The 12,860-nt window shown below is 53.1% G+C and overlaps 1 protein-coding gene and 1 long non-coding RNA gene across 2 annotated transcripts in view; one reads left to right on the top strand and one right to left on the bottom strand.

Annotated features, from left to right (window-relative positions):
* PTGS1 (prostaglandin-endoperoxide synthase 1) overlaps window positions 1–5,406 on the bottom strand; it is a 25,840-nt gene extending 20,434 nt beyond the window's left edge. The window contains exons 1-2 of the mRNA XM_019970773.2: window positions 5,291–5,406; window positions 5,107–5,196 (exon numbers count right to left, since the gene is read on the bottom strand). Of these exons, the coding sequence (XP_019826332.2) occupies window positions 5,107–5,196; window positions 5,291–5,402 (202 nt within the window). The 5' untranslated portion in view covers window positions 5,403–5,406. The remainder of the gene's footprint in view (window positions 1–5,106; window positions 5,197–5,290) is intronic.
* LOC139185840 (uncharacterized) lies at window positions 2,612–12,860 on the top strand. Its single transcript, XR_011569422.1, has 4 exons — window positions 2,612–2,760; window positions 8,844–8,930; window positions 12,192–12,345; window positions 12,529–12,860. It is a non-coding gene; the product is annotated as an uncharacterized lncRNA (long non-coding RNA).

Below are 12,860 nucleotides of genomic sequence, written 5' to 3'. Positions count from 1 at the left end.
CCCTCTGGTTTAGGTCTCCTCACATCACAGAATCATGCAAATAGTTTTGCTTAAGCCCTGGAAACTCCCCATGGCCCCACAATAGCATCTCTGTGGCCCCTGCAGGGTGTAAAAGGAAGGAACCAATCGGAAGAAGTCTGGACAAACAGGCCTTATCAGACTAACACAGGCTAACAGGCAGGTGCAGGGGGAACCCAAGGCAGGGGCCTGGCACGACCCACCTCCCCCTCCCACAGCCACAGGCCCAGAAACACCAAGGAGTTCTGGGTCAGCCCTGCAGCAGGTTTGGAGATCCTGAACCTCTCTCTCCCTTCTGCTCAGAACAGTGTGCTGTTCTGCTGTGACTCCACACTGCCCAGCTCCCAACTCTGGTGCGCAGATCATCATAGCAGTCAGCTGGTACAGGAGCTGAGGCCCAGCCCTTTCTGGGCTGTTTCCCCATCCCTCTGCCAGTAGGGATCCCAAATCCAACTCAAGAAGTCCTTCCAGTTGGTCCTGGGGCAGCCCATCTCGCAACCCCAAAGCCAAAAGCTCTGTTCCTCCCTGACCCAGGCTGTGGTTCCTCCCAAGTAAATCCCCTCCTAATCTACCCGACCCAGCCCACTGCGCATGTACCAGAAAGTCTCCCCAAATGTTCACACTCCACTCTCCCTGGCCCCAGGTCCCAACCCGACCTGCTCTGCTCCACCACAAGCCTCCAAGAGAAAGGGCTTTCCTGGGCTTTCTCCCCTCTCCCAGAGGCCGTGCGCACAGCTGGGACTCAACCCCAGGTCCTGGAGAGATCCATCCATCCAGGAAATCCAGATGCGGTGGCCAGAGCTTAACAAATGTTTGTGGAATTTAAAATGAAGCGAGGAGACGGGCCACTTCAAGCTTGGTCAAAGAGGTTCTCTCATCTCCCCATCCACTTCCCTCAACTCCCACCCCCCACACACAGCTGGTTCTGAAGTCTTGCCTGAGAGCTTCCTGCCAGGGGCCCAGCAGCAGCAGAGCCGTGCCCCCCAGACTCAGAAGTTCCTGCCCAGGGCATCCCTCTCCTGCCAGCAGAGGCCCCTCCCCCTGGACCGGCTGCCCAACTTTCCCTCCCTCCTCCTCCTCCTCCTCCAAGATCTTTCCATAAGCACCAGTGGCCTCAGGGCAGGAAAAGTCTCCCCTCAACAAGGACTGCAGCTGTCGCTGGGGGCCCCAGGGTGTCAGGGTGGGCAGAGAGGAAAATGGGTGTCACTTTCTGCCCTCTCCCAGGCTAACCACAGCTGGACTATCATGACAGGCTGGAAGTCAGGGCTCTTGCTGACTCTCCAACCTTGTGTATCCACCTCACTTATCTGCTCCTGGGGATGGGTGAGACTCCTCCCCGGCCCCCTGCCACCACCACAGACGAGGGGCTCATCCAAGCCCCACTGCTTCAAAGTCGAAAGAGGCAACACTTGAACTTGCTTCCCTTCCCCTCCGTTCCTCCTCCTGGAGGTGCCCAGGCCAGGATTTGGGGAAGGGATGCTGGGAGGGCGAGTCCCCTTGCTTCACAGACTGGGGATGACCCCAGGTGAGGCAGGTATGTTACCTTTCCTTCCAGGTGGACCTGAAAATCCTGAATGAATGAAACCAGGACTCCAGAGGAATCACCATCCCCTGCCACGCTAGAGCGCTGGGAACTAATCACAAAGGAAGGCCTTCCTTCAGTCTAACGTAAATCCCACATGCTTTCATGTGTCCAGTGAAGGACATGCTGTACAATAAACCATCAAGAGAGAGACCTGGGGAAATGCAGACACTGAGTGTAAAGTGTCTGGAGTCCCCACACCCAGCACAGGGCCGGGCACCAAGCAGGTGCTAGATGAAGATACATGGGAGAGTGCCTGCTCTTCACAGCATGTCCTGTGGGCCTCATTTTTCAGTGTTTTCCAGGAAGGAGAAGGGACAGACAGGCTCTAAGGAAACCTCCCTCTCTTCCTCTCTTCTTCTCAACTCTGGATAAAGCCAACTTATGTCCAAACATCTCGATTCCTTGCATCAACATGATCCCCACCCCCCATAAGCAGAGAACTGAGCAGCTTGCTCTGAGTCTTTAAGCCACCCCAGAGGTGGGGTTGATCAGCAAGCCCATAGCACACACATTCCCACCAATGAGGACAGTCTGGGGCTGCCTGGCTCCAGAACTTTCTGAGGATTCGGCAAGGAAGCGTCCCCCAGCCCAGAAGTCAGGATTCCAGGCAGAATGAGGGAACACCAAGTTCTCAGGATGCAGAGGCACCAGACAGCAAGAGGGCCCTTTAAAGAGGCTGCACTGAAATTCCGTAAGAATAATATTTAGAGAAGTTCCAGGAGGTTGGCAGCCAAAGAGAAAAAAAGAGCCCGGAGCAGCCCAGACGTGGGCCCCAGCCCCTACACACAGCAAGGGCAGCGGCCAGTGGCCAGGGACCACCGCACCAGTCCCCGGCGGCCGGAAGAGCCCAGCTGGAAAGGAAGCCCCCTCCCAACCCACAGCCCCAGCTGGTGCTGCAGATAGGAGGTGGCAGGCCGCAGGAAGCCTGCCCCACATGCCAGGGTTAGCTGGCCTCAGGCCCCTCCGCCTGGCACAGAGCTCCAGTTAGGTCATGCCCCATCCCTAGCCCAGGAGGGAGCACTCAGCCAAGTCCAGGAGCTGGAAGGGATGAACTCGAGCATTGAGGATACCCCAGGACAGCCCTGTCCTCTGAGCCGGACTCCACCTTCCATCACAAGAGAGGCAGAAGCAGCATCCTCCCCGCCACCTGCCCCCAGGTAAGCCCTCATCTCCTGGGGGATTGGCCTTTGCTGACACTCTGGGGACTAGACACAGGCTTTGGCTTTTCAGAGCAGATGCCTCTCCTAAGTGTCCGGGCACTTTGGACCTCAGTTCACCCAGAGACTTGGCGATGGGAAGGCAGCGAAGCCTTCAGCCCACCCCCAACCTGTCTTCCGTCTTTTCCTCGACCCTTGCAGCAGCCTCCTTCATGATCTCCCAGCCTCCAGTCTCACCTCCAAGTCATCCACCCCGTCTCACTCCCCTGCTCCCAGGGGGATATCCTGAGACTCAAGCCCACTCCTCACTCTGTATCCAAAGGCCCATGTCCGCCAACACCTGCCTCTGTCCTACAGCTTCCTGTGCCTGTCCACTCCCATCACTCAGACTTTTAGGCTTCTGCTCATACCCTTGCTTCTGCCTGGAAGAGCCCTTCCAGAGTTTGAGAGTAAAACCTCACCATTTTACCTCCCACTACCACCTCCTCTAGGGTCCAGGTCAAATGTCATCACCTCCAAGAAGCCTTCTGCAATTCCTCACACCTGAGAGATAATCATCACCCATCCCCAAGCCCCACACACCCCTGAGGTTCCCTCAGTCATGGCCATGACCTCCTTGATGGCAGTCTGTGGGCATTTCTGTCTCCTCCATCGGCCTGCGAGCTCCTCCCAGCTCAGCCTCCAGGCTCCAGCCAAGGACTGGCATAAAGCAATACCCTGGGAATGTTTGTGGCGTGAAAAACACAATTCTGTTTAAACACTTACAATATAAAGATAAGCAGAAAAGGCTAAAAGCAAAAGGGTACACCCATGGCTGGTGAACAGACACAGGGGGACAGGAAGGGTGAGCCTCGGGGCCCCGGGGGCCCGGATGGGGCTGAATGGGGCCTCAGAGGAACTGCTGGGCTGGTCTAGGGGCTAACACAACGGGCCACTGGGATGGCATGGTCAGCCCTGCCTCTGCTACTGGGGTCTCAGACCAATGTTAGCAGAGACTCAAATGGTTCACCCCTCTGGGCCTCAGAGTTCCCTTCTGTAGAATGGGACTAACATCTCCCTGGCAGGACTGCTGTGAACAGAGAAGCCAACAGCTAGGTTTTGTAAACTGTAAAGTGCTGGCCACGGGAGTCTTCTTCCTCGTCTTCTGACAAACTAGACCTCTACACATGCCTAAACTCTTGCCTAGAGCACCCTTTCCTTGGCTTCCCGAAATGCCACGCACTCAAACCCCCTGCTCCAGGAAGCCTGGTCTGACTCCCAGTTCACAGAGATGTCCTTCCCCTCTCCTCTGAGCACCGAATTCTTTCTCCTCTGAGCATCACAACAGAAGGCTCAGATCACTCCCCATCCTCTCCTGCCCCTATTTTGCAGATGAGAAATGAAGACCCTGGGGAGGTTTCACATAGTTTGGTGAAGCTCTGTCCAGACCTTGCATGTGCAAGCATGCACACGCACACGTGCACGCACACACACACACACACACAGAAACTGCGTGGGGAGGGAGGCTATGGGAAGGAGGAGCTGCATTCTTCCACCTGGAACCTGGCACACGCATGACGCCACGCAGGGGAATTCTCCAGGATAGGACTTTCCTGGTCATCTTTGGAGTGAAGAAACGGGGGTCCATTGGCAGGGAGAGATGAGGGCAGGGAGAACTCTGCAGAAAGACCCTGCAAAACGACTGGAAACTTCCAGCCCTGAGTCCACCGTGTCCTGGGTGAGCTTGAGGGCGCTATGGCCCCAACTTGAGCCTCCTTTAACTCATCCGGGCAATGGGGACCTCCCCGGTGAAGATTCAGTCTCCAGAGGAAGCAGCTCAGCCCTGTAAGTGCGTTTCCTCCTCCATTCTCTCCGGAATGGCGGGTGTACCCGGGGTCCTCACCCAGGGAGATTGTCTCCACTGGGGCTGGGAATTCGGACGGGTCCTGGAAAGTTAGAGGCTAACAGAAAACGCGCCAGCTTGCTTTCCCCTGGCGCCTGCGACTTCCTCCGAAAGGGGCCCGCAGGGGAAACAGCGAGGATTGCTGGGGACCGACTCGGCTGGGACCGCTGGGGTCCCAGAACAGGTGAGGGGCCTGGAAAGACTCGGTCCCTTTTCCCAAAGACGCCCAAGATCCCAGTCTGCCCTTTCCCCCGCAAAAAGAACCCCCTGGGGACCTAGCCCAGGCCACATCCCGGGGGTCTGCAGAGAGCCCCCATCCCACCGACAGACAGCCCCCTCCCCCCTCCCAGGCATCGCGAGCCGAAAGGGGAAGCTGGGCGGGCGGGAGGGGAGAGGAGGGAATGGGGTGCCGGGCCAGGGAAGCAGGACCTGGGCTCTTCGGGGACAGGAGAGAGGCCGCCTACCTGGCGCGGGCGCCCCGGGGTCCGCTGGCAAGACGGGGGACGGCGACAGCAGCAGGAGAAGCAGCGGGAATCGGAGCGAGATACCCTGCCCTGCGAAGGGAGAGAGTTGAAGGGCTGAGCCTGGCATTCAAAGCCCCACCGGGAGGCCACAGGGGAAAACGGGGGGCACTGGGGCCGGACTTACGGCTCATGGTGCAGGGTGGCCGTTGCGTGCTGGAGACAGACTCAGGCCCCTGGAGTGCGTCTCTAACTGCCCGGGAGCTCCGGCCCCTCGGGCCCGCCCCCTCCCTACCCATTCCCTGGCTCCACCTCTCCAGCCAGCTGTCACCTCGGCCGCCTCCCACTTAGTTCCTCGGCTCTGCCTCCACCCAAGACATTTTATTAATTATTCTGTGACGGGCCAGGCCACTAAGGTGGGTTTTTCACCCGCGATCTTTGAGACACTTGAGCTTTTAAAACCCAGTAGCCCCAGAATTGTGTCCATTTGATAAGATAGGAAACTGAGGACCAGAGGTGATGTGCAGTGCTGAGACCACCTGGGGCTTCAGGGCAGAGCTGGGGGTATCTCAAACTAGAATCTGCTGCTGAGAACCACATGCCCTTCCCCTAGCCCCATCCCAAGTGGAAGGAGGCTGGAAAAAGAGCTGTCCAGGCTGGTCTTCACGTAATGTCCTGGATGAGAAATGCACTACCCTCAGATCCAAAGAGGAGACTGTCATCCTCCACGGGCTGAAAGCCTGCCTTCCAAGGCCACCTGCCTCTTCCTGAACCTCTACTGCCAGACGGAAGAGCACAGGTTGCAAGTCCAGGAGACCTAATTCAAATTGAGACTCTACAGCTTACTAGCTGAGCCACCTTGGACCAGGTACTTAACCTCTCTGGTCCTTAGAGACTTAACCATCTCTAAGGCAAGGATGCTATTACAATAAAACTCAACCCAGAGGACGGTTTTAAGTTTCCATGAGGTCATGCACACAAACTTCCTAATGCAGTGTGTAGCACAGAGAAGGTGACCCGTGACCAGAAAGCATTCTTTTCAAAGATCTCCTGACTCAGGCTCCAGGGTGGACACTCCACCAGTCTCACACCCACTGCCTACTTTACAGAGTCCCAGCATCCAGCTCCTCTTTTTTGTAGCTGGGGGAACCAATCTTAGAAGAGGGGGGTGCACCCTGGATCCCACAGAGTCTCCTGGTCCCCACGTCCACATATTTTCTCCCTCAGTTTCCCCACCACACCCAGCCATCCTGTGAGCCCCAGAGCCTGGAAGGCCAGGAGGGAGGGCTCAAAGGTCTGTCTGCAGGTTCCCAGACATCTCTGGGTGCAGAGAGAGAAGCATGGGAGAAGTGAGGCCTGCCGCAGAGGCCACCCGAGCTGTTCTCTTGCTCCAGTGGGACAAAAGCCAGCTGCCCCGGAGAGACAGAGCAAGCAAATGCCAGGGCAAATGCCAGAGGGAGTAGAGCCGGTAGAGGGCCTGGGGCCCTGGGGTGCTGGGGCATCTGGATCCCCCACCTAGATCCAGAGCCCCTGATAACTACCCGGACGGGGCAAGGAGACATGAAACTTGGGCTATCAGCCAGAGGAATGGGATTAGGGTGAGATTCAGGGGTCCAGTTGCCCAAAGAAAAGGGGGATTTCTGTGATGAAGAAAGAAGAGCTTGGATGAAGCCCCATCTCCACTCGGGTCCTCCCTCCCTTCAGGCCAGGAGCACAGCCGGTTCCCAGGCCTGTACCCCTGTTGACTCCTCGCTCCCAAGCCACCCTCCAGAACTCAGTGGAACAGCACTTGTGTGGCCATGGCACTGAGAGAAAGAATGTGGGAGTCAGAGATCCTAGTTCAAGTTCTCTTCCCCCGGTTTGACCTCAGACAAGTGTCAGCACCTCTCCGGGCCTCTGGTTCCCCATTTGAACGATGTAAAGGGCAAATCAGATGGTTTCTGAGTAGAGGTGTGGAAGGATTACGCCCTCACTGTGGCCAGGCTGTGTGACCGGAGCTGGAGGTCTTGTGAAGGATGCAGTGAAGGAGACACCACAGGCAGGATGGCAGATAGGGTGGCCAGGCAGCCCCCCAGGGACAGGACCACACCGAAAGGAGGTGTGGGGGCGAGGAAGATGAGAGAGAAGGCGGCAAGAGCATGGTGATTGATTGGCACCGGAGCTTCAGGGAAAGAGAGTCCCTTTCCCTGGGTCCCACCCACTATTTGGAAATCCAGAGCTGACTCTTACCTGAATCACTCAGGGGCCCAGCCCTGCCCAGCCCCACCTCCGGAGTCAGCTTCTCAGTCAGGTGGGAAAGCTCTGGAATCAACCCAACATCTCTTCAGATTCCCCTCCCCATTCCTCATGAGCTTTCAGGGTGACCTGAGGCAGCCAACTGCCCTTCTTGGACATCAGTTTCCCCATCTGTAAAATGGAGTTCATAATTCCATTCTTGTAAGAGTTATTGTACCTTACAAGACTCTTGCTCCTTGGAAGGAAAAACAAACCTAGACAGCCTGGCCACATTAAAAAGCAGAGATGTCACTTTGCCAACAAAGGTCCATATAGTCAAAGCTATGGTTTTTCCAGTAGTCATGTATGGATGTGAGAGTTGGACCATAAAGAAGACTGACCGTCAAAGAATTGATGCTTTTGAATTGTGGTGCTGGAAGACTCTTGAGAGCCCCTCGGACTGCAAGGAGATCAAACCAATCCGTCCTAAAGAAAGTCAACCCTGAATATTCATTGGAAGGACTGATGCTGAAGCTCCAATACTTTGGCCACCTGATGCAAAGAGCCAACTCATTGGAAAAGACCCTGATGCTGGGAAAGATTGAAGGGAGGAGAAGAGGGCGACAGAGAATGAGATGGTTAGATAGCATTGCTGACTCAATGGACATGAATTTGAGTAAACTGTAGGAGATAGTGAAGGACAGGAAAGCCTGGCGTTACAGTCAATGAGGTCACAGAGTCAGACACAATTCAGTAACTGAACAACAAAGAGTTATTGTGAAGACAAAACACGATGATGTGAGTGATTCTGAGAAATATCATAGGCATGACCAGCCTCCAGCAGGAACCTTCATTACCTGCAGGAATTCATTATCTGCTCTCCCTAACGTTCCCTACCTGAGCAGGAGGGTGTCATGCAAAACTCTCTGCCTCCTCTTTAACTGCTCAGTGCCAGCCTGGGGTTGGGCATCAGTGGTAATAATAATGATTGTTAATATTTCAAGTCCCTCCTGTGAGCCAGGCAGAGTACCACATATTTCACATGTGCTATCATGTGTCAATTTCCCAACAGCCCTACAGAAAAACGATGACCTTCATTTTACAGGGAAAGAAACCAAGGCCCAGAAAGCTGACATGGCTTACCCAAGGTTGCACAACTAGTAAGGGTTAGGTTTCAAGACTCAGTCCCACCCAGTGTTTGGAGTCAGTTAAAAGGAGACAGAAATTGGATGGCACAGAGGCAGGGGGAGGCTAGGCAGTCCAATTTAAGCAGCCGAGTCCAGCCAAAAAGCTAAGAACTGAGAATCACAAAATGTTTTTACATTCCTCTCATCCAAATTCTCACAGCCACTACGAGAGGAAAACAGCATTATCCCCATGATGCAAAAGAGGAAACCGAGATGCAAAGATTTCCGTCGATCATGCAGTATGGCAGGCATGCTAAGGGGTTTTGGTGTAACGTCTCCTTCATAATTATAACATCTCCCTAAGATCGATTCTCTACTTGTCCCCATGTTCATAAACAGGAAAACTGACCGCTAAAGGCCACGGACTAGTAGGTGGCAGAGCTGGAATTGAAGCCTCCCTGGTCTGTTTGCTGTCAAACTGACAAGGTAACTCCCTGCTGCACCCCATCCCTGGCTCTCTTGGATCCCAAGTCCTGACTCTTTAAAACAAACATCCACATCCAGGCTGAGGCAGGGCCGAGAAGGCAGGTAAACAAGCAGGAGGTTGGTGGGTGGCAAGTCCTCAGGCTCTTCTGGGGAGTTTCCACTGCAAAGTCCCCTGTCCTACGGACCTCACTACTGGGCAGCTGGCGCCACCTGATGAGTAATCTTCGAGGATCATACATCAGCTCCTGGGATCTGGGGGCCCAACCACCTGTGATGGAAGAGCTGGAGGGGCTGGGAAAAAGCCGTTGTCTTGTGAAGGTACAATAAATGCTCCAGAGGTTGCTGGGTTGCAAAGTGTCAGTTTCTGCATCCCCCTCCTTCTCCATCAGAACTGAAGAAGGAGGAACAGGTTCCATGATCCTGCTGTGGTAGTGAAATTCTCTCCTAACTGCTCAGCACCTTCAGTAGCTCTCATGGCCCCAGCCCTTGACCTGGCCATCAAGTCTCAGCTGAGCAGCAGGATATCGTAGAAAGAGCCCTGGAGTGGAGGCCCAGAAGGTGCGGTCCCCGGGAAAGTCACTCTTCTCCCTCCTGGACCTCAGTTTCCCAACTTACTAAATAACCTTCCCTGGTGGTCCAGTGGTTAAGACTTCACCTTCCAATGCAGGGGGTGCAGGTTCAAACCCCGGTTGGGGAGCTGGGACCGCACATACTTCACCACCAAAAAGCCAAAACATAAAACAGAAGCCATATTGGAACAAATTCAATAGAGACTTTTTAAAAATGGTCCACATTTGAACCACAATGGTTCAAGAAAATATTTTAAAAATAAATAACTAAGCCTGTTGAATTAGACGTGCTGAAGGAGGAAAATGGGGTCTCAGAGTCAGGCGGCACTGGATATGGAATCCGGCTTCCATATTCAATATTGCAGCCAGTCATGTGTCATTTCTGAGGCTCGGTTTCCTCATCTGGAAATAAGGGCCGTAACAGTACCTATTTCCTGGGAGCACTGTGAAGATATGACTGCTCAGCTCATCCCTTGCACTTGAGAGATACTTGGTAAATGATCATTACTGGTTGAATTATTATTCTTGTTGTCATTCGTTACTGTTCAGTCGCTCAGTCGTGTGTGACTCTTTGCGATCCCATGGACTGCCAGGCCAGACTTCCCTGTCCTTCATCATCTCCCGTTGTTTGCTCAAACCCATGTCCACTGAGTCGGTGATGCCATCCAACCGTCTCATCCTCTGTCGTCCCCTTCTCCTCCTGCCCTCACTCTTTCCCAGCATCAGGGTCTTTTCCAATGAGTCGGCTCTTTGCATCAGGTAGCCAAAGTATCGGAGCTTCAGCAATATTAGTATTGGTATGAAATAATTAATATTAATTAATAATTAACAACAATTAGTTTGATTCAATCAGTGTGGTCCTGCATGTGAAGAAAGCTTGTTCTGGACACCAGAAAGAATTTAAGAAAGAATGGTTGCAGGCAGGTGCTCACCTAGGGTACTAGGAATGCATTTGGGTACCTACAGCAAAGCCCCAAACATAGAAGCTTAAACAAACAAATTTTAAAAAAAAAAAAAAAAAAAAGAGGATTCTTCTGGAATCTTCTGGTGTAGATGTGAAGTCGCCCAGGCCCCTTGGCTGCTGGGGAATGCCATCAGAAGGCCAGGCTCTTTCCATCTTTCTGTCCCATCACTTTCAGAATGTGTTGTGTCCTCCAGTCTGAGTTCCAGCTGAGTTCCACCAGCACCTTCTTCCCCAGATCTGTGCCACATAACCTCACTTGCTGGCAAAGGAGATGGGGAACTTGAGTTTGGGGGATCAGGCATGAAGGGACCCCGAGTTGGAAATGGAGATTGGCCCTGCTGTGTCTGCCAGATTCAGAGGAGTCTCTTTCCTGTGTGGGTTGTGGTTTCTGATGTGTGACTTCTCCAGAGAACCCAGCAACGGCTGTGTGCTGCTGACTCCAGAGGTGAGAAGACCTTGCTTGTCCCAGGAGAGGGTCAGAGAATTTCAGAACCACAGCCAGTCGAAGCCCGGAGCTGTCCGAGAGAAGGTCCAACCCAGCCCAGCTCAGTGTCAGACTCAGAGGCTCAGAGCAAGGCAAGGGCTTGCCCAAACAGGCTGGGTCTCTTTCCTCTGTGTCCTACAGCTTCGCATAAAATGACCAACCTCGGAACAAGTCATCTATGAAAGTAGTGCCCCAGTGCAAAGACGCCTCTTCCTCCAAAGGTCTGCCTCCAATAAGCCGAAAATGCAGGGAGCAAGAATTCACGCTTCCAAACAACTCTTCAGGACTGACTCATCACTGGTGTGGAATGTGTGTTCCTGCTTCAGCACCTCGGTTAATAACTCATGGTCATTCGGACACATGCAGTTTAGAAAAACATTTTCAGTTACATCATCTTCTCTTTTGATTCACACATAAACCTTTTGACATAGATGGCTTAGCCCCTGAATAAATCAGGATTATTTCTATGACAAATGACCCACACTCAACTCCAACTGATTTTGGCAAAAGAAGAAGTGTTGGTTCCCAAGCTGAAAAACTGGGGACAGGTATGGCTGCATCCATGTGTCAAGTTTCTCCTCTCTCTCTGTATATCACTGTCTCCATCTCCCTCGCTCTCTCTTTCTAACCTATTTTCCCCCCCTCTAGTTGACTTCACTCTCAGGCAGATGCTCTCCAAGCTCTGGGGCAGCTCCAGGCTTACACGGTCCTAGTGACCCAATCCCAAATGAAAAGAGGAAGTCTCTTTTCCTGTATACCTCTGGTTGCTCCAGCTGAGCTCACATGACCATCCCTGAAGACCAAATGCTGTGGGCAGGAGGATGGGATGCCCTGATTCTTACCGGCCAGTCCTAGAGCAGGTGCCCATGTGAACTGAGAAGGAGAGAGGGACGCTTCCCAGAAGAAAACTGAATACAAAAGAGGGAAGGGACGCAGGACAGGCAGAGGCAACTGATATCCACTAGCATTCCGCTTCCCCATCTGCCAAAGGAGGAAGCCAAGGCTCAGAGCAGTAAGTGGCTTTTACCTGAAACTCAGAGCTGGTAGGAAGAGAGGCTCTCTTGCCTTTGACCATGAGCCTGGATGGAGAGAAGAAGGAAAGGTTATGGGGATGAAAAGTCCCCTGCCTTTCTGGAGCCTGGCAGGCTTCAGAGCCGCCCAGAGCGGGAGGGAAAAGGATATGGATGGGATGCTGGAATCCAAAGCTGCTTCTCCTCGGTACTTCCTGGTGTGTTCTTGAGCAGGAAAGGATGTTTGTGTTTGCTGAACAACCAGAGCATGCCAGATACATCTGGGCACTTCGCAGACCATGTTTGCCAGAGTTGAGGCTCACAGAGATGAAGCAACTTCAGTCGAAGTCACAAAGTCTTGGAATCGCAGTGCTGGGACTCAATCCAGGTCAGGAATGACTCCAAAGCCAGTACTGTTTTCTTGAGTGGTTTCTCAATGGGGCGCTATTGACCTTTTGGGTAGGATTTTTCCCCCACACAGGGCAGGAAGTTTAGCTGGCTAATAGTAAGCTCAGTCACGGCAACAACCAAAAATTGTTCAATGCATTTCTAACCTCCCCTCTCCCTCCAGGAGATTACATCTAACTCTGGCTGAGAACCATAACACCACACTGACCAAGCCTGGGGCTTTTCTGTCGCCTCAGGACCGGACACAGAGAAAGTACTTAGTAAACGTCTGATGAATGAATGAATTAAATATTCTGGAGTCAGATAAGAGTAGGTGTGAAACCCAGCTCTACCACTTCCTAGCCGTATGGTGTTAAGCCAGTTACTTAACCCTTCTGTGCCTCGGTTTCCTCATGTGTAAGATGGGGAGAACACCAGCACCATCTTTATACGGTTATTATGAGGATTCAATAAGTTAATTCTCATAAAATGCTTAGGTCATTGCCTGACATTTAA

This window comes from Bos indicus, chromosome 11 (assembly GCF_029378745.1).
Source record: "Bos indicus isolate NIAB-ARS_2022 breed Sahiwal x Tharparkar chromosome 11, NIAB-ARS_B.indTharparkar_mat_pri_1.0, whole genome shotgun sequence".
In the NCBI taxonomy this organism is placed as follows: domain Eukaryota; kingdom Metazoa; phylum Chordata; class Mammalia; order Artiodactyla; family Bovidae; genus Bos; species Bos indicus.
The sequence above is the reverse complement of the archived record's forward strand: the minus strand, read 5'-3'. Positions and strand labels throughout refer to the sequence as shown.